This window comes from Chamaea fasciata, unplaced genomic scaffold (genome assembly GCF_029207755.1).
Source record: "Chamaea fasciata isolate MVZ Bird 193981 ecotype frontalis unplaced genomic scaffold, bChaFas1.0.hap1 SCAF_30, whole genome shotgun sequence".
Classification (NCBI taxonomy): domain Eukaryota; kingdom Metazoa; phylum Chordata; class Aves; order Passeriformes; family Sylviidae; genus Chamaea; species Chamaea fasciata.
This window is the reverse complement of record NW_027094115.1, coordinates 3,123,084-3,150,228: the sequence shown is the minus strand read 5'-3', so window position 1 is coordinate 3,150,228 and position 27,145 is coordinate 3,123,084. Positions and strand designations below refer to the sequence as shown.

The window sequence follows — 27,145 nt, the reverse complement described above, 5'->3', positions numbered from 1 at the left end:
CTGGTGTGAACAGCAGGCTGCAAAACCTTTTGTGTGAACATCAGCCTGGGTATGAGAACAGCAGCCTGCAAAACTCTTTGTGTGAACACAACCCTGGGTGTGAGCACAACCTGGGTGTGAGCACAACCTGCGTGTGCACATCAGCCCCTGGGTGTGCACATCAGCCCCCCGTCCACTCCCTGCACCCAGTGAAGCCCAGCAGTCGTGGCCCACAGAAGCACCGCTGGCATTCCAGCATTCCATTCCACCATTCCATTTGATTTTTGAAGCATCTTTCCCGGTCCTTGTCTTAAGAGGCGGCTGCAGCTCGTTTTGCCCGGTTTGTTCCCCCTGACTCTGCTCTGTGGGGGAAGGAGCAGCTCCCCCAGGCTGGGGAAGTTTCCAGGGAATTTTTCTTCTCTCCCAGATGATGTTGGGCACCTCTAGCCCCTTGCCCAGTGAACATGCTGGATTTGCAGGGACATTTATCCCTCCCAGAAAGGAGGGAAAACTGCAGCGTCCTTAGGAAAAATATCCCAGGGCTGAGATGGGAAAGTGTAATTCCAAAACCAGCGTGAGAAGAGTACACTGCCAGGGCAGAGAGAGGAGAACTGGCTGGGAGGAAACAGCTCCATCCCCACTCCCGTGCTCCCCAGAAATCCTGTCTTCACTCAGTAGGGAAATAAAAACCAGCCCAAGCACATCCTGAGCCCTCCCAGCACAGTCAGCAGGGAAATTCTGGCTCCACACCAACATAACTGAGATTATTCTCTTCCATCAGGTGTAAATTCCCCTCTCACGACGATGTTTTACATCTTATTTTGTGTATTTCTCAGCTCCGTGCACTGTAATCACAAACTGGCGTTTTCCTGCTGCATTTATCCGTGGAATTATTTGAGATTACAACCCTGTGCTGTGTGTTTACGTGTGGCACCCTGTGGCTGCTCCTTTGTGTCACCCAGAGCCCTCCAGTTGTGGCTATGCTGTCCATCACAGCTGGATTCCATTCCCACAAGGAACTGAGTAATCATCATCTCCTTCCACGGATTGTCTGAGCAAAAAAATTCCTGATCCAACTGGAAAACTGGTTCATTTACCTGGTATTAATTTCACACATTCATTTATTTTTTTTCTCTATGAGGCCAGAGCAGTTGTTGTCGTGTGTGTTGTTATATATGTGTTGTATATATATATGTGTTGTTAAACCATACAAACTCCATCTCATTAAGTGCCTCATGACACTAAAAAAAAAAAAGGTTAAAAAAGGGTAAAAGAAGGTAAAAAAAGTTCATTGGAACAATGATTAAGTGACTTATGACACTAAAAAAACGTAAAAGAAGGTTAAAAATGTAAAAAAGTTAAAAAAAGGTAAAAAAAAGTTCATTGGAACGATTCCCCACATTTGTGTGGCTTTTCTCCCAAACAATTCCTTCCCGAAGGCAATACGGACCTGCAAGGAGTTTTTCTTCCCTTTTATTGGATATTCACTTGTTTCTTGTGCTTGCCTAAACTCATAGTACAGATTAACGGGGGGGAAAAAAGGTTATTTTGTGATTATACCATGGAGCACATACTCACTGTCATCTAGGAAGGAATTCCTGGCTGGGAGGGTGGGGAGGGGCTGGGATGGAATTTCCAGAGGAGCTGTGGCTGCCCCTGGATCCCTGGGAGTGCCCAAGGCCAGGCTGGAGCACCCTGGGATTGTGGGAGGTGTCCCTGCCCATGGCAGGGGTGGGAATGGATCTTTAATGTCCCTCCCATCCCAAACCAGTCTGGGTTTCTGTGATTTTTAGATTTTTAGTAATCCAGACTGAAATGTGGCCTGGATTCCCAGTACTCCCAGAGCAGGAGAATCCCAGCGACTTTGACAGAGCTCAGTCATTGTAGGACAGGAAAGAAAGGTGAAAAACGCCAAATATTCCAGAAGTCAAAGAGCACAGAAAAAAGGCTTTTATTGTCTAATTCTCACTGCCTTTTATCAGGTGTTCCCATACAGACTTACCGTGGTTGGGGAATAGGAACGACACCTCTCTAATGCCGTTGGTTAAACCAGAGAAACAGCAAAACACCACCTGGAGAAAGATTGTTTGGAGAAAGGAGAGTTGTTGGCCAAGATTGTTTTGAGAAGAAGCTTTCTTGAGAAATTTTTCCTTGGGAAAAGGTTAGCAGCTGCTAGTCAGGCTAAAATCTCTCAGACCCAGAAATATCAGGCCCACAGAGCTCTGTGAGTTTCAGGTGTTTGAGAAAGTCTTGGTACTTTTAATTTTTATTAGTAAGCACATCCCTCCTTAGTAAGCCAAAAGTGGGGAGGTAAAAAAACCAGCAATTCCTCTTTCTGCTCCAGTGAAACTCCCAATTCCCCAGGAAGTTTGAGAGACTTTCTCCTTTGGAAAAAAAAAAAAAATAATAATTGGAAATGACAAGAGGAAAATGATCCAGCTGAATGCTTTGATAAGCAATCAAGGCTTAATAGATTAGAAAATATAATTAATTACTTAATTATACTCAAAGTGGCTGTTGTTGGGGGATTGTTAAGCGAACAGCCATTGTTGGGTGGGAGGATGTGGAGTGAATGTCGGGCTGCAGGAAGCCCTGGCTGCTGGCAGGGGCTCCTGGGGAGCACAGGAGTTGTTCCGTGCTCACTTTGCACAAATTCCAAAGGGTCACAAGCAGGAGCTTCCCCCAGAGGGTGGGAATGGGCACTGACAGGGAATTCCAGGGAATGGGCACAGCCCCGAGGCTGCTGGAGCTCCAGGAGCTCTCAGGACAGGCTGGGAGTGTTGGGGGGTCTGTGCAGAGACAGGCAGGAGCAGCAGGTTTGTCACCGGACGGACACAAAAAAGCCGCACTCACCCCTCAGGTCGTGAGATGAGAAGAGAAGGCAGTTTATTTGTTTATTTGGGTTCAGGGTTTAAATAGGGTTTGGACTTTGATCAGCGACTGGGGGATGAGGTTGACACCTCTCCAACCCCACTGGTCAACCTAGAAGTCCATCAATTTGTCCTTCCCCATGGAAGGAATGTATTATTTACAAAACCTCGGTCTTTGTTTATGTTACAAGCTGAGAATTCCAGTACAGAAATGTAAAAACATCAGAAGGCTGAAAAACCAGGGCAACACAGGTTCTGCGTTTGGTGCCTTTGGAGCATCCCTGCTCCAACAGCTCTTGAACAACCACCAAAATCTGGTGACTCCATGGAAGGGATGCAGGGCCTTTGAGGTAACTCCTGAAAATAAAAAAAATAATAAAAAAAAAAAGACACAGAACTATTGGAAAAAAAAACAAAGAGACTGATTCAGAAAAAGAAAAGACACAGACCCAAAAAACACTCATCGCTCCTTACCAGTCTTCATACACTGAGAAATGAAATAATTTCTAGGATAACAACAACCTTGACAGTGTAAGTGTGTTTTTGGCTCCTAAATCCAAGGAGAAACGCTTTGCTCCAGGAGCTGGGCCAGGCAGGAGCAGCAGGTTTTGTGTTTGGTGCCTTTGGAGCATCCCTGCTCCAACAGCTCTTGAACAACCACCAAAACCTGGTGACTCCATGGAAGGGATTCAGGGCCTTTGATGTCAATAAAAAAGACACAGAACTACTGGAAAAAACCACAAAGACACAGAACAGTTGAAGAGAGTTTCTGGTTTTAGCCAGCTGTTTATCCACTCCAGATTCTCCCTGGCAAGGGTTAAAGGAAAGGCTTCACATGGCTCTGGGTTTGGAATAAAATCACAGATTAAATCCCCCCTGGAGGGTTTTAAAGGGGTTTGAGGTGTAGAAACCTCACAGACGAGACCACCCTGAGTGGAGGCAGGAGCTCCATCTGTGTTGTTGTTCCCTGGAGAACAACTTCTCATCGATAAAAGGATGCTGTGGCTTCTTATCTCGGATTTCGGGCTGTGTGATGTGGCCCTGACATCTGGAACACATCTGGAACACATCCTGGTCATTTCTGTCGTGCCTGATCCTCAGAACAGCTGCAGATTTCAGCAGGAATCACTAAACCCTTTAATGGTTTGGAGCACAAGTTCAAGGTGGCCTCGAATTTTCAGGTGATTCCCCCCCCCTCAAATTTCACCCATCTTTTTAATTTCATTTTTAATTTTCATTTTTTTTAATTTCACAGGAGTTCTGCAAAAAGAATAATTCTGATATTCCAAAAATGCACTGCACATTTCTCTGTCCTGCTCATATTTCCCTGGAAGAGCCTGCGAGCTCCTAATGGTGGGAATAACTTTTCCATGGGTTGATATAGGTGACTGGTTTGGGTTTATTTCCTGAAAAAAACACATTTTTCCCCATCTATACAGTAAATGAACTAAAGGCAGCTATAAGGAACTGTTTAGTCGCCAGCTTTAGCTGCACAGGAGGTGAAATTCCTTGGAATTGCACAATAAAACTTCAGGAGCACCAAATTAGTCGTGTTTTGCCTCATTGACACCAAGTGTTTTCCAGCCAGAGTTTTCCTTGGGGAGCTCTCCTTGCCTGGCTCAGGAATCCAGAGCTCCAGGTTCAATCTCCATCCAAGGGGGCTGCAGGAAAGTCCAGCCTGGGCAATTCCTTCCCCGTCCCCACTGCTGGGTAGGGAATTGAGGGCTGGATTCTCCCTGGAATGGTTCAAGCTGTTGCCACGTGGAGGAGGCAGCAGAAATCTCCAGGAAATCTTGGATTCCACGACCCGAGATCCATCCCTGGGAGCAGGATCGATGGATCCATCCCTGGATCCCATGCTACCAGCAGGAAAAAGGCTGCTCCAAAACCTTGTTCTCATTCCCAGCCACACATTTGCTGCTCCCTGTCCTCTGCTGGATGTGGCACTTGGAAAAGTATCCATGGATCGCAGCCTTTGGAAAGGCTTCCCATTAATTCTGTTCCACTTGCATTAAACTGCTAATCCCCATTAGTGTCTCAGACCTAAAAGCTCTTTCTGGGGTTGTTTAGGAGGGCTTGGGCTGCAGTTTCTTCGCTCATTTTTTTTTTTCTTCCTTGAATTTGGATCAAGCCCTGGCTGGAAGAATTCAGAAGGAAAAAAGAGTAGAAACCTCATTCCCAAGTTTTGGATTTATTTGTGAAAGATGCTTGTGAGATAAAAGACAGAAAAGTGTTAATCTCGGGGTCTGAGAAGGACAGGGACACCCAGGTGAAGGAGCTGGGGGACAGCTGGGAGGTTTGGGGTCAGCGTGGGATCTGACAACATCAAAGGAGCACAAATTAACGGGAAGCAGCTTCTGGTGGGAGGGGAACAGTTGGTGGGAATGAGCTGAGCTCGGTGGGGTCAGATCCGCCTTTGAAGAGAAGAGCTCAGCAACTGCAGCTGTGCTCCAAACCCTCCCAAACCATCCCTGCTGCTGGATTCCAGGGTGGACAGCACAGCTGAAAGATTTTTAGGCACAAAATTACCAATTCTGCACTCAGTTGCATCATCCTGTTCACAGCAATTTGTGTCTGGGGACGACGGTGCCAGGACACACCAACGCCCTCCTTCCTCACCCTGTTCTGACACAGGGTTTGCGGGGAAATGCCCATGGAATTCCCAAAGAAACACCCAGGCCTTGGGATAAACTGCCTTTCCTGGGGGGGGGGGGTGGCATTTAATAAACAATATTAAAAACCAGCTCTGGGAAGCCAAGATCAGTTTCCATGGCAAAGAACAGAGGAAGGTGGTGAGGCTGCTCGGAGTTTGGGGAAAAAAAGGGATTGGAGAGGAGAGGGGAAGGTGCCGGGGTTGGGTTTTACTGCTCACACCATTCCCAGGCACCAGCACTGGGGTTTAGAGGCGTGGAATCTGCAGGGTGGAAATTCAGTGCATCCAAATATGCACCGTGACCAGAGAATCATGGAATGATTTGGGATGGAAGGACATCATCAAAGCTCATCCAGCTCCATCCCCGTAGGCAGGGACACCTCCCACTGTCCCAGGGTGCTCCAGCCTGGCCTGGGACACTTCCAGGGATCCAGGGGCAGCCACAGCTCCTCTGGGAATTCCATCCCAGCCACTCCCCACCCTCCCAGGGGAGAATTCCTGTGTAAATCAGAAGGAATTCTACAGCCATAAAGCGAATTAACAGAACTCAAAGCAGTGCAAGCTCCAAATCTTCACTTCCACTTGTGCATCTAGAGAATAATATCCTTCTGTTTTCCATATTTATATGGAAACGGGCTCAGTTCTGTGTTTCTAGTTTCACAATTCCATAAAAGTCAAGGATTTTGGGCAGTTGTTGCTGGTTCTAACACAATTTAGCCCAAGCTAAACAGAACAACCTCAGTGAGAATTAAAAAATCCTGGCCCAAGTTTGTGGTGCCAATTCCCCCCACTCTGAGCTGCGTCCATGGGTTGGATGGAATCATTAAAGGTGTTAATCCTGGAGGGATCCAACTCTTCCATCTGCAGTGGACGCAGATCTGGACAACAGCAGGGTTAAATTTCACATTACTAACTTAAAAATAAAAATAATCTGAACAGGCTCCTTTAACCGCAAGACTTTCAAAAACTTTCAGGTAACTTTAAATATGTAATTACAGGAATTTCTGTGATTTACAGAAGTGTTCCAGGAGGCTGGCATCCAACTCCCTTAATTTTCCCCAATTTTTCACCTCTGCTTCACAGTTTTGAAAGTCAGCAGATGATTCAGTTTCCATCTTTAGCCAGATGAACGTCCCAGCTCCCCACGTTTTCCTCGTGACTTTTTTAAAAGTTGAGGAAAGAGGAAAAACACCCAACCTCTGGAAAGAGCCTGAAATAGAGGCAGCCCCAAAGTTGTTTCCAGGCAGTGTTTTGGCCACCAGCAGCAGGCCTGGAAAGCATTTTCCAGGTGTTTTATCCCCCCAAAAAATCATCTTGAAAAAGCTGGAACTTTTAGGATTTTATACAACCAACGAGCCTTGAATTCTGTGATGAAAAACTCGGGTTTTGTACTGATAAGGGAGTTTGAAAATGAACAAGTCAACAGATAACTCACCAAGAAGAAAACTTCCTGAAGTTTATTGCTGCTTAAAAGCTTCCTGAAAAGTTGCCTTTTAAAGGAACAAAGGTAATAATTCCAAAATTAGGTTTTAAGCTCCCCAAGGCTTCTGCGGGATTTGAAAATATGGATGTGGGACAGGGAAAATGAGAAGAAATTCACCTTTACCCAAAATAAAACAGGAGAGGCTGTATTGCTTTTAGGGACAAATTTAGGGAAATGGATTTTCCTTGCGGAGACCAAACAACGAGCAGTTTGGGACTAGATGACACCAAGGTTTTTTTAGGAGCAGGGAATTCTCTCGGCTTCCTCCAACAGCTCCGAGAGGGGAGTTACCAACAGCCAGAGTTTCTCTTCACAAGGGTGAAGAGAATTCCTATTAACTCAACCCAGAGGACAAAAAGGCTCTGTAAAAATTTCCTGATTTCCCTGCTGAGGATGCAAGAGCCCGTCCTCATACCAAGCCGAGGAATTCCTGCTGTTCCTTGTGCCCAGGCTCTCAGCGCCACAAATTATGCAAATTATCGTCATGTAAATTAGCAAACAGCCCAGGGGAAATGGTGGGGGGGCTTCAAGAAGTGATTCTCAGTTTCCTTCAGTCTCGCTGCATCCTTTATTTGACTATAAATAAACTACCAAAGGTCAAGGGCAGTGAAATAGGGACGTGGTGGAGTCCCCGTCCCTGGGGGAGGTGGCACTTGGGGACACGGCCAGGGGTGGCCCTGGCAGTGCTGGGGATGCTTGGATCAGTCCTTGGAGGAGAAGACTGGAGGATAAAAGGATTGCAGGAGTGAAGGCTGTTGGAGAGAGGCACAAGGAGGGACAGGAGGGTTGGAAATGCTGGGGACTCTTGGATCACCCCCTGGGTGAGAAGATTGGAGATAACAGGATTGAAGAGTGTCCGGCTCTTGGAGAGCGGCCAAAGGAGGGACAGCAGGGTTGGGAAGGGCCTGGTGGGAATTCAGGGTGTCTGTGCAGGGTGCCCAGGGATGCCCAGGGTGGGATTTTGGGGTGTCTGTGCAGGGCCAGGAGCTGGACCAATGATCCCTGTGGATCCCCCCCAGCTCAGGTTATTCCATGATTTTAGGAATGTCAATCTTCCAGCACATGAGTCTGCACACGCGACCTCCAGCTGTCGCTGGTGTCACGGAGTCACAGCAGAGCCCTCAGGAGGAACATCTGCACGGATGTACAGACACACACTTCATTATTTTCCTTTTGTATCGATACCCTGGCAAAAGGGGGAAAAAACCATCCCTCAAAGCTCACGCCCTCGTTTGTCAGCCCCAAACCATCTGGCGGAGGCTCCAGAGCCGTGGTTGATCTCCCTCTCCTCCAACCTGCAGCTGTTTGCTTTCTGATAGATAAATATGTGCTTAAATAACACGTCCTACCTAACCCTGTCTGGTTTTTTTTTGTTTGTTTTAATGCTCCTTTTGACAACCCAATGTTTCCATCACACCCAATAAACCTCTTGGAGTCTGCCCCATTCCTGCTTTCCCTGCACATCAGGGCGGCATTTCCTCAGCCTTGACGCTGTTTTACACCACAACGACACAGATTCCAACTTCAGAAGGCTGAAAATGACTCCTTCATTTCTGGGATGTGTCTCCCTTTTATACTATTTCACACAGACCAATTCCATTGGTGACACAAAGACAAACCTCTTCACTCACACTGGTCAGAGCAGAGGGACATCGAGAAGAAGTCCCTCCTGGGAAAAGGAATGAAAACATAGGTACAGTTTACAAAAACATTTCTCCCGTTTACAGAAAATTCCCTGGGAAGAGAATTTCAGAAAACCAAAACACCTCAGGCACGGAACCAGGGCTACACATGTCCATGTGTTTTATTCCTGGATGAAGAATAAGGAGGAGAATAAATAATTCTCCATAATTGCAGGGAAATTATGGACACTTAAATAGAGTCATGGAGTCGTTAAGGTTGGAAAAGGTGTTCAAGTTCAAATTCAGGTGTCAACGTGGCACCACCACCATGGTCCCCACTAAACCACGGCCCCAAGTGCCACAGCCACGCAGTGTTTGAACACTTCCAGGATGGGACCTCCACTACACCCCGTTGATCCTTGCAGGGTGGATGTTGTGGATGCTGGAGGAGCAACAGGGTCTGTTCTTGAGAGTTCCTGGGAGCCTGTTTAGTGTCAATCCTCACAGGGTGGATGTTGTGGATGCTGGAGGAGCAGCAGGGTGTGTTCTGCTGCTGCTGGGACTTGCTGGGAGCCCTTTTGGTGTTAATCCTCACAGAGTGGATGTTGTGGATGCTGGGGGAGCAGCAAGGCCCATTCCTGAGAGTTCCTGGGAGCTCATTTGGGCTCAGTCCTCACAGAGTGGATGTTGTGGATGCTGGGGGCGCAGCAGGGTCTGTTCTGCTGCTCCTGGGAGCCTGTTTGGTGTCAGTCCTGGCAGGGAGGATGTGTGGACGCCCTGTACTCACCACCAACTCCTGTGCTGCTCAGATCTGCTCCTCCTGGGCTGCCCCCACCCCCAAACACACACCCGGAGCCACCGCGGCCGCATGACGAGGGGAGTCATCCGGGGATAGGAGCTCTGCGCTCGTGTGTTTGGCTCGTGGAAAAATCTGTCCCTCAATCTGTGCGAGATCTTTTTTCTTGTTTGCTATTTTCCTTTCTCCCACCCTTCATCTGTCACTCCTGTCTGGAGTACAAGCTCTGCAGGGCAAGGGCTGGCCGAGCCGGGTACCAAGAGCAGCTCCAGCTCTTGTAGAGGCCTCTGGGCACTGCAAACAGCAGATTTTGGGTGATGAGAGGTTTATTTGTCTTTAGATTTTTTTTTTCTCCCCGTGTTTTGGTCCCTCTTCCAGGCAGGGAGCAGGTCAGGATGACACCTGGAGCTTACCGGTGGAGCAGGCACTGGGGGTTTGTTCCAGGTGGCTGCAGTGGGTGTAGAGCCAGGAAAGGGAAAGAAATTCCTCCCTGTGAGGGAGGGGAGGGGCTGGGATGGAATTCCCAGAGGAGATGTGGCTGCCCCTGGATCCCTGGAAGTGCCCAAGGCCAGGCTGGACAAGACCTGGAGCAGACTCATTGAGGAAGGTTGTCCCTGCTCACATCAGGGATGAGCTTTAAGGTCCCTTCCGACCCCAACCCTCGGGGATTCTAGGATTATCCCACGCAGAGGCTGTGAACAGCTGCAGCCCCGTGTTCCACCAGGGAAAAGTTGCACCCTGAGAAAGCAGAATTCCCTGTCGGCTGATCCCTTTGGACACTCTGGTACTGCCTTGCCCGGACAGAACCAGCTCAGAAAACACCAGAATGCTGGAACCCCTTTGGCTTGTGCCTGGCTGGGCCAGAGACTATTCAGAGGAGCTGCCTCTCACTGACATGAGCAGCAGATATTCCCAAACCTGGCTCCCAGGGCAGGTTTTACCTTCCCGAAGGATTTTTTGAACCCTTCCCTTCCCTTCCCTTCCTTCCCTTCCCTTCCCTTCCCTTCCCTTCCCTTCCTTCCCTTCCCTTCCCTTCCTTCCCTTCCTTCCCTTCCCTTCCCTTCCCTTCCTTCCCTTCCCTTCCCTTCCCTTCCCTTCCCTTCCCTTCCCTTCCCTTCCCTTCCCTTCCCTTCCCTTCCCTTCCCTTCCCTTCCCTTCCCTTCCCTTCCCTTCCCTTCCCTTCCCTTCCCTTCCCTTCCCTCCTTCCCTTCCCTTCCTTCCCTTCCCTTCCCTTCCCTTCCCTTCCCTTCCCCCTTTCCTTGCCTTGCTCCTCTCCTCTCCTCTCCTCTCGGACAGAACCAGCTCAGAAAACACCAGAATGGCTGGAACCCCTTTGGCTTGTGCCTGGCTGGGCCAGAGACTATTCAGAGGAGCTGCCTCTCACTGACATGAGCAGCAGATATTCCCAAACCTGGCTCCCAGGGCAGGTTTTACCTTCCCGAAGGATTTTTTGAACCCTTCCCTTCCCTTCCCTTCCCTTCCCTTCCCTTCCCTTCCCTTCCCTTCCCTTCCCTTCCCTTCCCTTCCCTTCCCTTCCCTTCCCTTCCCTTCCCTTCCCTTCCTTCCCTTCCCTTCCCTTCCCTTCCCTTCCTCCCTTCCCTTCCCTTCCCTTCCCTTCTCCCTTCCCTTCCCTCCCCTTCCCTTCCCTTCCCTTCCCTTCCCTTCCCTTCCCTTCCCTTTCCCTTCCCTTCCCTTCCCTTCCCTTCCCTTCCCTTCCCTTCCCTTCCCTTCCCTTCCCTTCCCTTCCCTTCCCTTCCCCCTTTCCTTGCCTTGCTCCTCTCCTCTCCTCTCCTCTCCTCTCCTCTCCTCTCCTCTCCTCTCCTCTCCTCTCCTCTCCTCTCCTCTCCTCTTCCTCTCCTCTCCTCTCCTCTCCTCTCCTCTCCTCTCCTCTCCTCTCCTCTCCTCTCCTCTCCTCTCCTCTCCTCTCCTCTCCTCTCCTCTCCTCTCCTCTCCTCTCCTCTCCTCTCCTCTCCTCTCTCCTCTCCTCTCCTCTCCTCTCCTCTCCCTCTCCTCTCCTCTCCTCTCCTCTCCTCTCCTCTCCTCTCCTCTCCTCTCCTCTCCTCTCCTCTCCCTCCCCTCACCTCCCCTCCCCTCCCCCTCCCCTCCCCTCCCCTCTCCCCTCTCCCCTCTCCCCTCTCGCCTCTCCCCTCTCCCCTCCTCCTCGCCAGCCCCAGGACCGGCCCCGAGAGGGCAGGGGGCCCGCTTTTGCTCATTGATGTCGCTCGTGTCGGGTGGGGAACGAGGCAGATTTGTTGGGTTTTGGCGGAGCCCCGGAGCCCGCACGGCGTGAGCAGCGCCGGCCCCGCAGCCCAGGAGCTCTGCAGCCCTCTCCTGGCTGCATCCAAGAGCGCTCGGCTGTGCCGGCAAAGCGCTCCGCTCCCGCCTGGATGTGTCTGAGCTCTGTTCCCCGGAGATATTCCCAGCCTTCGGCTCGGATTCACACACCAGCGCCCGTGCTCAGGGCGGCTTTGGCTGCTCCTGCTGTTCCGGAGGGATCCCGACACGCGCCGCGTGCCAGGGATGTTCTGTCCTGGACCAGCGTCCAGGACTTAGAAAACGGGGGCAAAATTCGGATTTTCTGCTTTCCCTCTCCATGGCGAAACACACAGCTCAGAGCACCTTTTTCTTTATATCTTCACCATCTTGGCGGTGTACTTTGTGTGCCAATTCACTGAGATTTCATAGGATCAGGTTTGGGTTGGACGGGACCTCGAATCCCACCCAGTCCCACCCCTGCCATGGGCAGGATCACCTTCCCCTCTCCCAGGCTGCTCCAAGCCCTGTCCAGCCTGGCCTCAGACACTTCCAGGGATCCAGGGGCAGCCACAGCTCCTGTGGCAGCAGACTTGTTGCAGGGCTGATCATTAAACCTGAATTCCTGGTGTTTCAGTGCTCTCCTCTCCTGTTATACAGTGCCTACTTTGCCAGTTGGTTTACCTGGGGTTTCTCTTTGGTTTAGGGGTTTTTTAATGCCATCCAGACATTCCTTTCTGCTTTAAAACTGTCCCTAAACTACTGTTGCTCACTAATAATTCCCACTGTTTCATGCAATAATTTAATGGATTCGCTCAGTTCTGTGGCAGCCAAGATTGCCAAGCCCAGGATATTTCCCCCATCTTTGTTCCAGTGTTCTCAGGGATTCTGAAATACCGATGATTCCCCTGCAACGCCTGCCCAGAAGAATGAAAAAGTCATTTCTTTTCTGTAGAGTATCACAGAGAATTCTGTCGCTGGGGAACGTCCTTTCCTGCAGTGCCGGACACTCTCACGTTTATTTTCTGCTCCCTTGATCTCCGACACGCCAAGACTCTGCAGGACGTGGCTGAAGCACAGAGCCCCTGTTTGGGATTAATTTTTTGAGGGTGTGACTGAGCCCCCTGCCCTGCCCCTCCTGCCCTCCCTGTTTGCCACGCCAGGAGCGTTTGGTGACAACGCTGCTGTCACCTCCCTGCACTGCCTGTCAGAGATGAGCAGTGGCAGAACGCTGGCTCTGTCACGGTGAGGAGAGGCTTTAGCAACACACGGAGTTGCAGCATCCCATATCCAAGCATCCCGGGGATTTTTAGGAGCTTGGAGTCCTCGTTTGACTCTGCAGCATCTCCTTTTGACACAGGGGAGTGGGGGTGAGCAGCTGTAACTACCACGAGTGTCTTTGTAGTTGGGCAGCCAGGAAGCCTCGGAGGTGCAGGGACCTGGCTTTTCCTCAAGCTGCTGGGCTGAGCAGCATCACCCATCAGTGGATGAGGAATTCCTTTACTGAGCTGAGCAGCATCAGCCCCAAAGGATGAGGAATTCCTTTACTGAGCTGAGCAGCATCTGCCCCAAAGGATGAGGAATTCCTTTACTGAGCTGAGCAGCATCTGCCCCAAAGGATGAGGAATTCCTTTACTGAGCTGAGCAGCATCATCCCCAATGGATGAGGAATTCCTCTGCTGGGTTGAGCAGCATCACCCCCAACGGGTAAGGAATTTCTCTGCCAGGGTGAGCAGCATCATCCCCAAAGGATAAGGAATTCCTTTTCCAGGGTGAGCAGTGATGCCTTGGGAAGGCTGACCTGGGACAGAGACAGGACAGAGCTGGAGATTTATTGAAAGGCCTTTAGGGTACACCTTGGGCAGGACAAGAGCCTGGCCAGGGCTACACCCAAGGGGGACCCAAAATGGGCAGAAAATGGTCACAAAGTGGACACAAAATGGCTGCCCGGTCACGAGGTCTCACACTTTTATCAGTTTTGGTCCATTTCCATATTGGGGTTTAATTGTCCAATCCCAGCTCCAGGCTGTGAGGTCCCATCCTTGTCCCTCCCTCCAGCCCACCCTTGTTTGTGCTTTTGGGCCTGAACGTTGTCCTTGGTGAGCAGCAGGAGAAGGATTTGTTTTGTGTCCCTGCTCTGTGCAGAGCTGAGTGACACTGACTGTGAGCTCAGAGCTGCACCCCTGGGCAGCACGGAACCTTTGCTTTCCCAGCAAAGGAATCATTTTCCCAGCAAAGGATTTCCCAGAGTTTGTGTTCCATAGGCTTGGAGCTGGGAATGGGGTGTCAGGATGTGCTCCAGCCTCTCCAAGCTCTCTGCTGACTTTAAGCCATCACCCAGAGCCCAGAGCCTGCAGCCTTCATCCCCAGCAGTGCCACCCCCACCAGGCACCTTCCTGCCAATCTTCATCCCCACCCCTGCACGATTTCCCTCCCTCAGCATAAAACAATCATTCCCTCTGGCTCAGCTCCTGGTGCTGCCGGAGGCAGGGATTGTTCCTTCCTCTGGCTGCAGGTGGTGGTGACACAAACCCTGAGTCCCCAGGACAAGTGACCCTTGGTGCCCTTCAGGGTCTCCTCACGGCTGATGGGAGTGACACAGCCAGGACAAGAAGGACTCCTGCTCCTGGATTCATGTTGGTGCCACCTCACCAATTCCTCTGCTGGGAGACAGCTAAAACCTTGGGATTTCCCAGGAACAGAACCCTGCCGGGACCTCCAGTACGAACAGGAGCTCCCTCCCGTGTCCGAGGAGCCGGGAGTGCTGGTGGCTTCTGACTTCTCTCCCTCTGGAGGGAATTTCTCTCCCTGTTTCCTCAGCAGAAACAAATAATTCCTCAGACTGTGCTCAGTTCCCACTCGTGAGGCTTTTCCTGCTTCTCCTCCCTGCATTTCAGGCGTTCCTGCTCAGCAGATCCGGGTGTGGAGAGGCTGATGCAGAAACAGCAGCAGCAGGAGCATCCCTCTCATTTTTCCTCCACTCATTCCTTCCTTTGACACCCATTTTCTGTAGAGAACGACCCCTTGAGACAGCTGAAAAAAACCCCAAATTATCTGCTCAGGCCAGCACTGAGCATTGAATTTCAAATGATGGCTGAGCAGGACTTTGTCCTCTCAGAGTTTGGCGGGGGTGCAGGGGCTGGATAATATTTGTATTTTTAATATTGCCATATTAAATGGAATTGGGGCCAGTTACAAATGTGCCAATTACAAACGTGGTTCTAAGCATTTTTTTTTTTTTTTTAATCAAAATGGGTTGAGAGTCGCCTGGCTACAGCCAAAACCTTTAGAGTCTTGGATAAATAGATAAGAGTGAAGGAAAATTTCCCATTTCTTTTTATCCCTGTCTTCTCGCACTGGTGTGGGTTTAATCACCAGCCATGACGTGCCTTGTTTATACCTCCTCATGTCTTGGGGACAAAATATTGTACAATTTGAGTCATGTTCCCCCTGCTTTAGGAAACACACTTTTGTTCCCTTGATGTTCAGGATCAATGCACAACTTGAAACAGTATTTAAAAACCTTTGGAGAGGCCATCAATTCCTGGAGAGCTCTTTTGCAGCCCATCAATTCTGGGCAGATCTAATGAAAAGCAGTGTTTGAATATGAGACAGAGACTTATTCCGCTCGTTCTGCGGCGCCTTCATCTGTCACCGTGGCAGCAACATTATCAGATGTTCCTATTAAATCCCGGATTTATTTGTTGGGAGTAATGGAGGGAGCAGGTTGCCATCTTTTGGATCACTGCATGGAAGAGCGAGTGCACCTTTTCCTTCATTGCCATAATTCTTTTTTTGAAGGATGAGCCCCATTCCCCACACAACGCTCTGGCCCCAGACGTGAGGACGCTCCGGGCTCTGTGACACCATGGAAGGCCCAGCTCCATGGAATTTGGGGGCTGAAATGGCAGGAATTCGGCAAGCTGGGAGTGTTGGAGGTCAGGAGAAGGCTCTGGGGGAGTTGTTACGGGATTCCTGACACCTTCTCTGCTCTTTCTTAGTGGTCCCTTGGGCTGGAGGCACCTTCGAGAGGCTGAGCTCAAACTCACCGCAGTCTGCAGCTCTGCCAGGAGTGGGGAGCACAAATTCCTGGGAGGGAAAAAAGAACTTTAAAAGCCTAAATAAAAGCTGAGTTGGCTTCAATTTGGGAAGGTCTGTGTGTCTGGGCAGCCAAAGACAGGGAGAGGTTCTCAATGGAATTCTTTTACCTATGGACGAGGAACTGCTCTGTAGCCCTGGTTCTGTGCCTGAGGTGTTTTGGTTTTCTGAAATTCTTTTCCCCAGGAATTTCCTGTAAACAGGAGAAATGTTTTTGTAACTGTAACTTTGTTATTCATTCCCTTTCCCCAGGAGGGACTTCTTCTAGATGTCCCTCTGCTCTGACCAATGTGAGTGAAGAGGTTTGTCTTTGTGTCACCAATCCAATTGGTCTGTGTGAAATAGTATAAAAGGGAGACACATCCCAGAAACAAAGGAGTCATTTTCAGCCTTCTGAATCTCGGAGTCTGTGTCGTTGTGGTGTGAAACAGCGTAGCTACTCCAAGGGATTGCTCCGTGTTTGAGGGACTCATTGCTGTCCCTAAGCTTTGTTTGACCCCCAGGCTTCCATCCCTATCGTTTTCCATGGGAAACGATCCCAAGAGCACCCAAAGCAATTATTAATGGCTTTCTAATCGGAGTATCCAGACAGTTTGTTTATCCGATCAGCCCTCCACGGCTTAAAATCAGAGGTTCCCGTGCATCTCATGCCGAGTTTTTCATCAGTGGGGCTTTTTGTCAGGAGCCAGACACGCCATAAAAAACAGATCAAGCCATTTAAAAGACATATTTTGCCCAAGGAACAATAACAAGGCTTAGAAGGCTTTTCCTTCTTTCTGGGAGTTTCCTTTAGGGAAACCTTTTCATTTCCTGATTGAAAGATCAAATCTGCCCATGGAGGGAGCAGTGGGGTGTGGATGATTTTTCCTCCTGATCTCTAAAAAAACACGCTCAGTTAAGGAGTCCGTGGAGAGGTTCTGCTTTAAAGGGGAAGACATTTGTGTGATTGGAGAGAAGGATTAGGAATTTATCTGTGGGGAAGGCGAGGAAAGCTTCAAATCCAGCTCACAGTGTCAGTGAAACTGTCAGGGTGACGTTACAGGGCTTTAGAACCTGGCATGCATTCAGCAAGGGTGACCCAATAAATCAAAAAGTTTTTTTGACTGGTGCGCCCAGTCTGGCCTGCAGGTGGCTTAAAACTTGGTGAATTTTTTCATCTCAAATTAGAAATTAATAGCTGTGTTTTAATTCAGTTTGTGTGAAATTGACCAATTTTACGAAGTGAAAAGTAATCCCATGGATTCCTAAATTGCTTATTACCAAGATGTGCAATTTCTTAGGTTAATATGCCTCTAATCACACCTAACGCAATGATGTTTGTTTAATTCCTGTAGTTATGAATTATCAAGTTGGCTTTTTATGAACTACAAAGAGAACTTTAATGGGGCCTGGAGAAGGAACTGGGGGCTGCAGCATCTTTGTCCCGTGTCTCCTGTCTGTTGTTTCTCCTCATTTTCCATACCAAGGCCTCTCTTTCTGTCAGTCCATGCCAATTTTGGGATCCCATTCCCACAGAAATACAAGAATTGAACAAGACTAATGATAATTTTGTAGAACTTAGGCTCCAAATTTCCACTGACACCAGCTTTTTTTCACTGGGCCATGGTCTGAGACATGCCAGAAACAACCTTTTATCTCCAGCTTAGATTTTTATAAGGAAAAGATTTCCATTCCACACATTGAAGAAGCCATCCTATTCCTTATCCCATCATCCTGAAAAATATTTCAGGCTTGATTCCAAAGACTTTGATTTGATACTGGGAATGGCAGGATCCAAGTCCAAGTGAGTGGAGTTCAGGGTGGGATATGGAATCCCAGAATCGTGGAATGGTTTGGGTGGGAAAGGACCTTAAAACCATCTTGTTCCAACCCCCTGGATGGGCAGGGACACCTTCCCCTATCCCAGGGTGCTCCCAGTCCCGTCCAGCCTGGCCTTGGACACTTCCAGAGATCTAGGGGCAGCCACAGCAATGGGTACAGGACGCTCATAGGATCTGCTTGTAGAATTATTACGGTGGAAACAAGAGAAAGACAAGGGAAAACAGCCTGCAGAGATGGGACTCCAAGGGAAAGCTGGGCTTTATTTAAGACAGGCTTAACTCTGGTCAACACTTGGGTTTATATTCCAGTTTGTCTGTGTGTGTACAAGTGCTCAAGAGATCAGGAACTGCCCCATTGCCATGGAACTGATCAGAAACTCCCCATCCCTGTGGAACTGATCGGGAACTGCCCCATCCCTGTGGAATAGATCAGGAACTGCCCCATCCCCAAAAAACAGATCCGGAACTGCCCCATCCTCGTGGAACTGGTCAGGAACTGCCCCATCCCCATGGAACACTAGCCCTTGGTGGATGTTCAGAAGGTTGTCCTGGATTTCCTGGAGAAAACTGGCAGATAATTGGTGTTTCTTCCGGAACTCCTGGTCTTGGGGCAGTGGTTCAATGCCCCGTGGGACCTTTTTTCCGCCCTGAGGCTGCCTCCTCCTCCCTCAATCCTGGATGAAGCTGCAAAGACTATGGATGTGATTTGGGAGGAACGAAGAGAGAGGAGGCCCAGCCACAGATTCCATCTGCAGCGGGAAGTAAATTAGAAGTGAAATTGCATGAGATTGACGGTGGGAATTGCACCTCCAGCCCCAGCTACCCAAAGGCTCCCGCTCCACGCTTTGTGCCTGATGGAGGCACCGACCCCAGCGGAGCTCCCAGCGGGATCTGCAACTCTCAGAAATCCTGGGCTAATTAAGGAGCTTGAAGACCTTCACCTAAAACTGCAAAGCTGCAGCTGGCAGATTTCCTGAGCTGCTCAGATGTCACAGGCACCAGCTCAGTGACAGCAGAGCTCACAAACCCTCCCCAGAGCCGAGCACGCCGATGCCCAAGCGCCTAAATGTTTTAATAAATGAGATTTTTGGGGTGTTTTTTCAATCAATATGAGAATTACCTGAGGAAACACGGATTGCAGAACAAAAGGCCAGTTCCAAAAAGCAGCCAGGCGCTTTTGTGTTTGCTCCAAGCAGAAGCAGAACACACAGGCCCGCTCATATTTCAGTGCTGAGCTCAGCGCCTGCGCTTGTCCCTCAGAATGGGAATGTTTGATGGGGCATTTTCCTCAACAGGGATATTTTTCTGCTCTGCCTCCAAAGGGATGTTCCAGGGCTGTTGCCTGTGATTTTTCAGCGGCGTGAAATGCGCTGGAATTGTTTATCCCAGCTCTGTCTGCCTAATGTGCCCAATCAATCTGTCTCCGAGGTGAAGCCGCGTGCTCCGCTAATCGCCGCGCCACCGCAGAACATCTTGCTTATTTTTACTCTAAATTATGATCAGCTTGGAAATGAACTCTGAATTTGATTTATCAACAGCTCTGCTGCTAATTCACCAATGAAGTCATGGTGCCCTGAGACTAAATATTAGCGCTAATGAGAAAACATTGCTGCCACGTTCTGTGACTCCGAGTTTCCACTGCTCATGGGCAGCTCCTAAAGTTGCGTGTAATTAATTCATGTAACCATTAACTGGGCAAGCACTTCCACAGGAATCAGCTTACCTGGATTAGAGATTGCCAGCAAATGAGAAGCCACAAGATGTTCATCTACCAGAGAATATTCATGCTGCGGTTTTATTGTTTAAAAAGGGAAATGTGTGTCCCCTGTAGGGCAGGGCTGGTTGTCCCCTGGCAGCCTCCAGCAGGTGTTGAGTTTTCAAGCCAGGGTGTTCCTCCTCTTTGAAAACAGAGGCACCAGAACTGAGGGGTTTGAACTGCAGTGTCTGAGCAGTGCCTGGATAAAGCCAAGGTGTCCAGACTGAGGCAGCTGGGAATGTCTGGGACTCAAAAATGCATCATTTTCCCTGCCAGGATCCCGGTTTTAGGCTCCTTCTGGAGCAGTCATTTGTCTGAGGCTCCTGTGACAGTGTGAGCCTTTGCACCATCTCCTTTCAGGGATAAAACAAACTCCACTCCACCGAAACTTCTCCCCAGACACTGCCGGGCTTGCCAGTCCTTCCATAGATTACATCCCTGTCTCCTGCTGGGAATTCTGGCAGTGAGTCACCCAGACATCCACGGCCGTTCCTGAGCCTCCACAAAGACTTTCCTGCTCTGCGGGATGACGGATGCCGAGAGATCCGTCTTCCAAAACGATCATAAAGAACAAACTCATCGTATTTCCAGCACGGAACAGACCTGGTTCGCAAAACCTGGGGCGGCCAAACCTTGATTTAACAAACGCCAGGGAATTGTTTCAGACTGAGATGGGTGATTTCATCTGGCTGGAACGATTCTGGATTCAGAGAGTTCATTTTTGCCTGATCTCCGGGGAGTTTGCCCTGCCAGCACGGAGGGAAACACGGGAGCAGGAGCTGAAGCTGGGCACAGAGCTCGGTATTCCCTCCTGGAATTACTCGGTGGGGAGGTGTCACATCCTAGAGATCATGTTGGGCTGGATTCCAGCTTGTCTGAGGTGTCCTGTTGGGAGGCAGAGCAAGGAATTAAGAATGTGTGAGAGTGTTTAACACAGGAGAGGTGAGAGAGAGAGAGAGAGAGAAAAGCACTCTGGAAATGAGGTCACACAACATTCCCTCAGACCCCAGTCCAAATCCTTGAAATCTCCCTGATTCCAGTGGGAATATGGGGAGGTTACACCACTGCTGCTGTGCTTCTAGCCTCCAGAATAAAGATTTTTATTGATGTTGGGCTAAAAATCTAGGTTTTGCTGGCTGCACCTACAAAAAAATGAAGTCCAGGCTGAATTCTAAACTCGACTATTTTTAATAGAACTTTCTTGTGTGGTAATCACAGCTAATTAACTCCCAGACATTTTCAGCCTAAGTAAAACTGATAGAATTCAGTGCAGTGTCAAAGAAACATAAAAGACAAAGAACGCGGATTGCAATGTGGGTACCTGCATTTGCACGTTTGGATGCCTGAGGGTTGAGCTGAACATCAGTGGTGGCTGCCAGAGGAAAAGTGGGCAGGGCATGTTGGAAAACACCTTTTCAATGCAGGCCAGAATCTCCCTGAATTCTGGGTAACACCTTCTCAATGCAGACCCGAATTTCCCTGAGTTTTGGGTAGCACCTTTTCAACGCAAGCCAGAATCTCCCGAAATTTCAGGTAACACCTCTTCAATTCGGGCCAGAATCTCCCTGAATTTCAGGTAACACTTCTTCAGGCCAGAATCTCCCTGGATTTTGGGTAGCTCCAGCTACTCCAGCTGGTTTTGAGGGGAGCACTTGTGCTCCAGCAGAGCTGCTGAGCCGGGAGCCTCTCCAGCGTCACTTGGGCTTCGACAGGGAGGATTTGCATTCCTTAAATCCCCACCGCTAAATCTTTTGTCTTCCTGCCGTAGCTGGGGATTTATGTAAATTGTACTCGTTGTTACAAGCTCTGTCTGAAGTGTGTGACTGCTGGGATGCAACATTTATTGTGTTCAGAGTGGAGATCTGTGGGGTGTGGGCTTGAGAAGTCAACGCTAGGAAACTAATCCAGGCCTAGAGCCCAAACCCCGCCGAACACTCCCAGCCCTCACAGGGGAACAGCTCCAGGCTTAATTAACTGTCTGCAATTTGGGATAGAATAATAAAATCATCATAGAATGGTTTGGGTGGGAAAGGGACCTGAAATCCCACCCAGGGCCACCCCTGCCATGGGCAGGAACACCTCCCACTGTCCCGGGGGGCTCCAGCCTGGCCTTGGGCACTTCCAGGGATCCAGGGGCAGCCACAGCTCCTCTGGGAATTCTATCCCAGCCCCTCACACCCTCCCAGGGAAGGATGGACACTGTGGCACAGATTCTACCTGGTGCCACACGTGGGCTAAATTCAAAATGTTCATTGATTGTCAGTGACTCTGGAGCTCGTTCTCGTGCTGAGTCATGTTTAACTGCTGCAAAAAAACTTCCAGTACTTCAGGGTAAGAATGGGGCAGTGTTGGCTTTAGAGATTAAAATGGAAATGAAAAGGGGAAAATGAAATAGAAAGTTTGCAGGAAATGCTGTGAAGAGACACAGCAGCTGAGAGGAGCTGTGGCTGCCCCTGGATCCCTGGCAGTGTCCAAGGCCAGGCTGGAGCACCTTGGGACAGTGGGAGGCGTCCCTGCCATGGCAGGGGTGGCACTGGACAGGCTTTAATGTCCCTTTCAACCCAAACCATTCCATGATTCCATGATTCATTCCATGATTCCATGTTAAATCCCTCCAGGGATGGGGACTCCACCACCAGTCCTTGACAACACCATCCCAGGACTGTATTTGGTTGTCTGGATAATTTTTTACCTATTGGACTGGAATTTGATCTGCTTTTTATTTGGTTTTTTTTGTCTCTCAGAGGCCAAAGCAGCTGAAAAGGCCCAGCTTAGGTCACAGCTGGGTTGTTTCAGTCCCTGCACAAACAGCCCTCACCTCAAAGAGCTCCGGACTCCAAGGACGAGCAGGGGCAGGACTGAAGCTTCTCATTTTCCAGCTCATAAAATGACTTGTTCAAGGTCACATCTGAGTGTCTCAGGTATTAGTTCCATAGCAGGAGTGGGGAAAGAAAACAGGAATTACCTCAGAACGCAGAACGAAAACACTTCTAAAATTAATTCTCTGCGACGTAGATGATTTCAAATGTGTTTTGTTGATCTCTGAAGCCGTAAAAATAGAATAGTAACAGCTTTGTGTAGAGTGAACAGCATCAGCAGTGTTTTCCATCATTTTACTGGATGAGTGCTGGCATGATTGTCCCCACATTTGCAGCAGTTTCTAGAGCCAAAGCTTTGTCCTGGAAAAGCTTTTTGGGGGCTCAGGTGTCACCCACAGTCACCTCAGTGTGAATAAAAACTGAGCCTTGTGTCTTCCTGCAAATGCAAAGTTATTTTCCAGGGGAGGACGGGACTCTTTGTGGGACAGTGCTGGCGTCATCCCTTTGACCAAGAAGGTTTGAATTGCTCTTGTGGGGTTTTTTTTCTTGGTTCCAGGGGCATCCCAAGGGCTGTCAGGGGTTACAGGGGCTGGTTCATCTCTGCCTTCAGTCTTTACTGCAGGACAAAGCTTCTCGCATTCATTTGACACAATTATTCCTTTAATTTCCCTCAGAGAAATCCAGGCCCCAAAAGAGGGAAGAGGAAGAGCAGGCCAGGCCTGAAAACCCCTTGCTGGGCCTCATTCTCCTAAAAATGCTCTCCAAATTAACCTACACTGTCCTGTTTTTATCTAACCTGCAAATTAACCTGAAACATCTCTTTTATTTTTCACACTGATGAAGAATATCCACCCTCCCGCCACCCAGCGACCCTTACTGCTGTGATTTACACGTGCACAGGCCTCGGAAGTGAGAATTAGTGAGAGATTCTACAAAGTCACTGGGAAAAGGGCTGGAAAACCCCGTGTTTATCACTTTTTAGGGACGCTGTGGGAATGCTGATCCCTCTGACTCCTGTCTGGAGCTCTCAGGCAGGCCTCAGGTGGTTAATGGGCTGTGTGTTATTGCTGCCCAGCCGGGACCTCCATCCCTCAGCTCTGCACAGCACAAACACTCCTTGGCTTTTATGGGACCATAAAGAGCTGCCTTAAAGCTGAGGCCAACCTCAGCCCTGACAGATGTTGGCACGGATATTGCTCTATCCAGGGGAGATCCCTGTTCTTGTGAATCCACAAGTGAGCACAGTTGTCCCATCAAATTCCGCCCAGCAGCTTGTCCTCCGCATCCCTGCCACTCAGCTGGCGTGACAAATCATATTTTCAGCTGAATTCCAGCCCTTGGAAGGATTTTGGGATCTCTGCTGCGTTCTGCGGGGGTTCCACATCGAGAGGAACTCTGACCCTGCAAAACTTCCCAATTAGCCTTAATGCCTTTGCTTTTTCCACACTTTTTTTTTGTTTTTTGGGGGGGGGTGATGAAGTGCACCGAGCGATGAAAATTTGGGAGAAATTAGCCCTGTGGTCTTCACTTAAAGTTCAGCCTGGAAAATCAAAAGGCATTTGTTCCAAGATTGGATTATGTGTAGGATATCTCCAGCTATAATGAGCTCAGGTTTGCTGGCAGCGTTAGAATCAACTCTCGCCTCTCTCTCTCTCCTGCTGCATGTGTTTTTCTCCCTCAGAGCATATTTCTTTCGACTTGATCAGCTCATCTCTTGCAGATGATAAAATTATCTGCAAAGATTTGTATCTGATGTTGTGCCATAAATCATATTTAGTCGTAGGATTAACATTTGCAAGCGTAGAATATTTATGGAAGGGAGAGAAAAAAAAATGAAAAAAAAAAAAAAAAGCAGGTAGGGGGGCTGGCGGTTTCTGAGGATTTACATAAGGAAGAGTTGGGATTCAGGATGGATCTGGCAGGGTTTTAAATACATTTGTACGAGGTGTGGATGTGCTCAGTTCTGGTGTGCAGCGGCGGAGCTGCTTTGACAGTGTTTATCTTGGGGAGGTTGGAAGATAAAGAACGCCGGGAACCGTGACCTTGGGTGAGCAGCTTTGTCCGGGGGGCAATAAGCAGATGTTCCAGCTGTGCTGGCACCACCCCTGCTGCCAGCTGGCTTGGACTTTGACATCCCCAGGCTGGTCTGGGAGCTCTGGGAACACTCAGAGCCTTTCCAGGCCCTGGAAAAAGAGGAAAGGTTTTGGAAGCTGCTGGGTTTACAAACCCCTTGGTTTGTGTTTGGGATCTGGGTCATCACGAAGAGTCAGAATTAAACAGTTTGAACATCTGCCCGCAAACTGGGGAAGGGGAGAGAGGGAGGGAGAGCAGCTCCCTGTGCTCTGGCTGCAGCACGGCCAGGTGGGAGATCCATCCGGGAGTGGGGACACAGATCATGGAATCCTGGAATGGTTTGGGTCAGGAGGGGCCTAAAAATCATCCCATTCCACCCCCTGCCACGGGCAGGGACACCTCCCACTGTCCCAGGCTGCTCCAGCCTGGCCTTGGGCACTTCCAGGGATCCAGGGGCAGCCACAGCTCCTCTGGGAATTCCATCCCAGCCCCTCCCCACCCTCCCAGCCAGGAATTCCTTCCCAAAATCCCATCTATCCCTGCCCTCTGGCAATGTAAAACCACTGTCCAGATAAAAACTCCCTCTCCCTCCTTTCCATCAGCTCCTTGAGGCACTGGAAGGAGCTCTGAGATCCCCCCGGAGCATTTCCTCCTCCAGGCTGGACACCCGCAGCTCTCCCAGCATGGCAGGTCTGCTCCAGAGGGACCTGGATGTGCTGCAGGGAGCTGGGAGTTCTCCTATGGGCTGATCCCGGGGGATTGTGGCCACGCCAGGATTTCTGTTGGGATTTCTGTTGGGATTTCTGTTGGGATTTCTGTTGGGATTTCTGTTGGGATTTCTGTTGGGATTTCTGTTGGGATTCCTGTTGGGATTCCTGTTGGGATTTCTCTTGGGATTTCTCTTGGGATTTCTCTTGGGATTTCTGGTGATGCTGCACCCACACAAGGCTTAGCCCACTGCTGATGGTCGCTGTCCTCTGGTTCCGTTTTTTTGCTGCAGGTGCCTCACCACATGAAGACTTTACCCTACTACAGCTACGACCAGCCCGTGATCGGCTACTGCCAGGCCCACAAGCCCCTGCACGTCAACAAGGGCTACGAGACGGTGTCCCGGGAGCCGGCGGAGCCCTCGGGCCTGGACCTGGGCCGGGACCACAGCTTCATCGCCACCATCGCGCGCTCCGCCGCACCTGCCATCTACATCGAGAGAATACCCAACTAACACCGGGGGACGGCTCGGGGACGAACCTTCCCGCTGGGAAAGAGACCAGGAAAAGGTGCTCCAACCCCGCCATCCCAGCGGGAAACGTTTCCCAGGGGACAGGGGGATGGCCGCGGCCTCGGCGCACCCGGCGTGCGGAGCGCGCGCGGAGGACTCCGGGATTTTCTTCGCTTTAAACTTTCAAACGGATTCCTCGGTGTAAATATTAAAAAAGAGAGAGGGATTGTCGAGTTCTTATTAAAAAGAACGGCAGCGGCAGCAGCAGCAAGCAAGCAAGCAGCGGCAGCAACAACGGCAAGAAATAGATTTCACTCTAGCTACATAAAGGGATGGATTAAGAGTTTTGTTTGTATATTTGATTTTTCTACATTGCACGGTTCCAGGGAAGGAGAACCACAGGTAAAAAATAAACGGGGTGGGGAGGGCGAGGCTCTGGGGAGGGTCAGCCATGTTCCCTTATTAAGTGTTTGTTACAAAGATCCGTTGACGATTCTTTTTGTTCTTTTTAAACCAACAAAAGATAGCTCTATATTTTTTTTTTTTTTTTTCCTTTTGGGGATTGGTTTTTTTTTCGGTTGGGTTTTTCCTTTGGTTGTTTTTTTAAGTGGCCGAGCGTTAATATTTCAACCTTCAGACGTGGGCATTAAAAGCTTATGTTGAACCAAAAGGACCATGGCAATCGATGCAGCAGAAACAAAGAAACTCGGGTGCATGTACATTTAAGACACAGGCTGTACACTATGGAGGGGGCTTTTGATTTTTTTTTTTATCTTCATTGTGCTTCATTGTTGACACTCTAATTCCTTTTCGGGCTCTAAAAAGAAAAAAAAAGAAAAAAAAAAAAAAAAGGGGGGGGGAAATACTGCAACGGAGTCACGACTCAGATTTCCAGGCCAGTGGTGCTTGTTAAGGAAAATTCATGGACGTTTGGGAACCAAAATGGAAGTGAAGTGCTTGAAACGGATCAGAAGGAAAATCTTTTAAAGAGCATTTAGTGCAACTCACTGGCTGACACAATTTCTAAAACACAGCAGAATGTGCAACGTTGTTTTTTTTTTGGTTTGGGTTTCGGTTTTTTGGTTTGTTTGGTTTTTTTTTAATTAATTATTATGATTAGTTTTTGTGTAGTTTTTATCAATAAAATGACAACGACAAACAAATTAAAAAAAAAAAAAAAAGTGGTGGAAAAAAAAAAATAAACATATTATTTTGTGGTTGGGACACCACAGCCAAGCTACTGTTTGAATGATTTCTGTGGGTGTATGACGCGGGGATCCCGTGGGGAGAGGGGCCAATGCTGGGCCCTGTTTCTTCCCTCCTGGAAGGAAATCAGGGAATTGTCCTGAATTCAAAAAGCCTGAGTCTGGAGAAGCTCAATTTATTTGGTTTTTCTTAAAAAAAGAGAGTTGGTTTGGGGGCTGGGGGAGGGGAAGAGAGGGAAAACTATTTTTTTTTTTTAACTGAAAATGGGGTTTTTAATCAGAGGGGAAGTTTTTCATCTGCAAACCTGAGCTGCAGCTAAACCAACTCAGATTGGAACACAAGGGATGAGGTTTTACCTGGAGGGGGAAATAACACATCCACAAAGTTTAGGACGGAATGAATTTGGTGATTATTTCAGGTTTTTATTTGGGTGTGTTGTGCGAGATCTTGGCCACAAGGCTTAATGAATTCCTGCAAGTGCCGAGTGCTGCCTCATAG

General features: G+C 49.2%; 1 protein-coding gene across 2 annotated transcripts in view; it reads left to right on the top strand.

Moving 5' to 3' along the window:
• Positions 1–26,715, top strand: part of LRRTM4 (leucine rich repeat transmembrane neuronal 4) — a 191,188-nt gene extending 164,473 nt beyond the window's left edge. The window contains exon 3 of one of the 2 annotated variants that reach the window (XM_066206269.1): positions 25,223–26,715. In XM_066206269.1, the coding sequence (XP_066062366.1) occupies positions 25,223–25,444 (222 nt within the window). In that variant the 3' untranslated portion in view covers positions 25,445–26,715. The remainder of the gene's footprint in view (positions 1–25,222) is intronic. The other variant, XM_066206270.1, reaches the window with a different exon arrangement.
• The last annotated feature ends 430 nt before the right edge of the window (positions 26,716–27,145 follow it).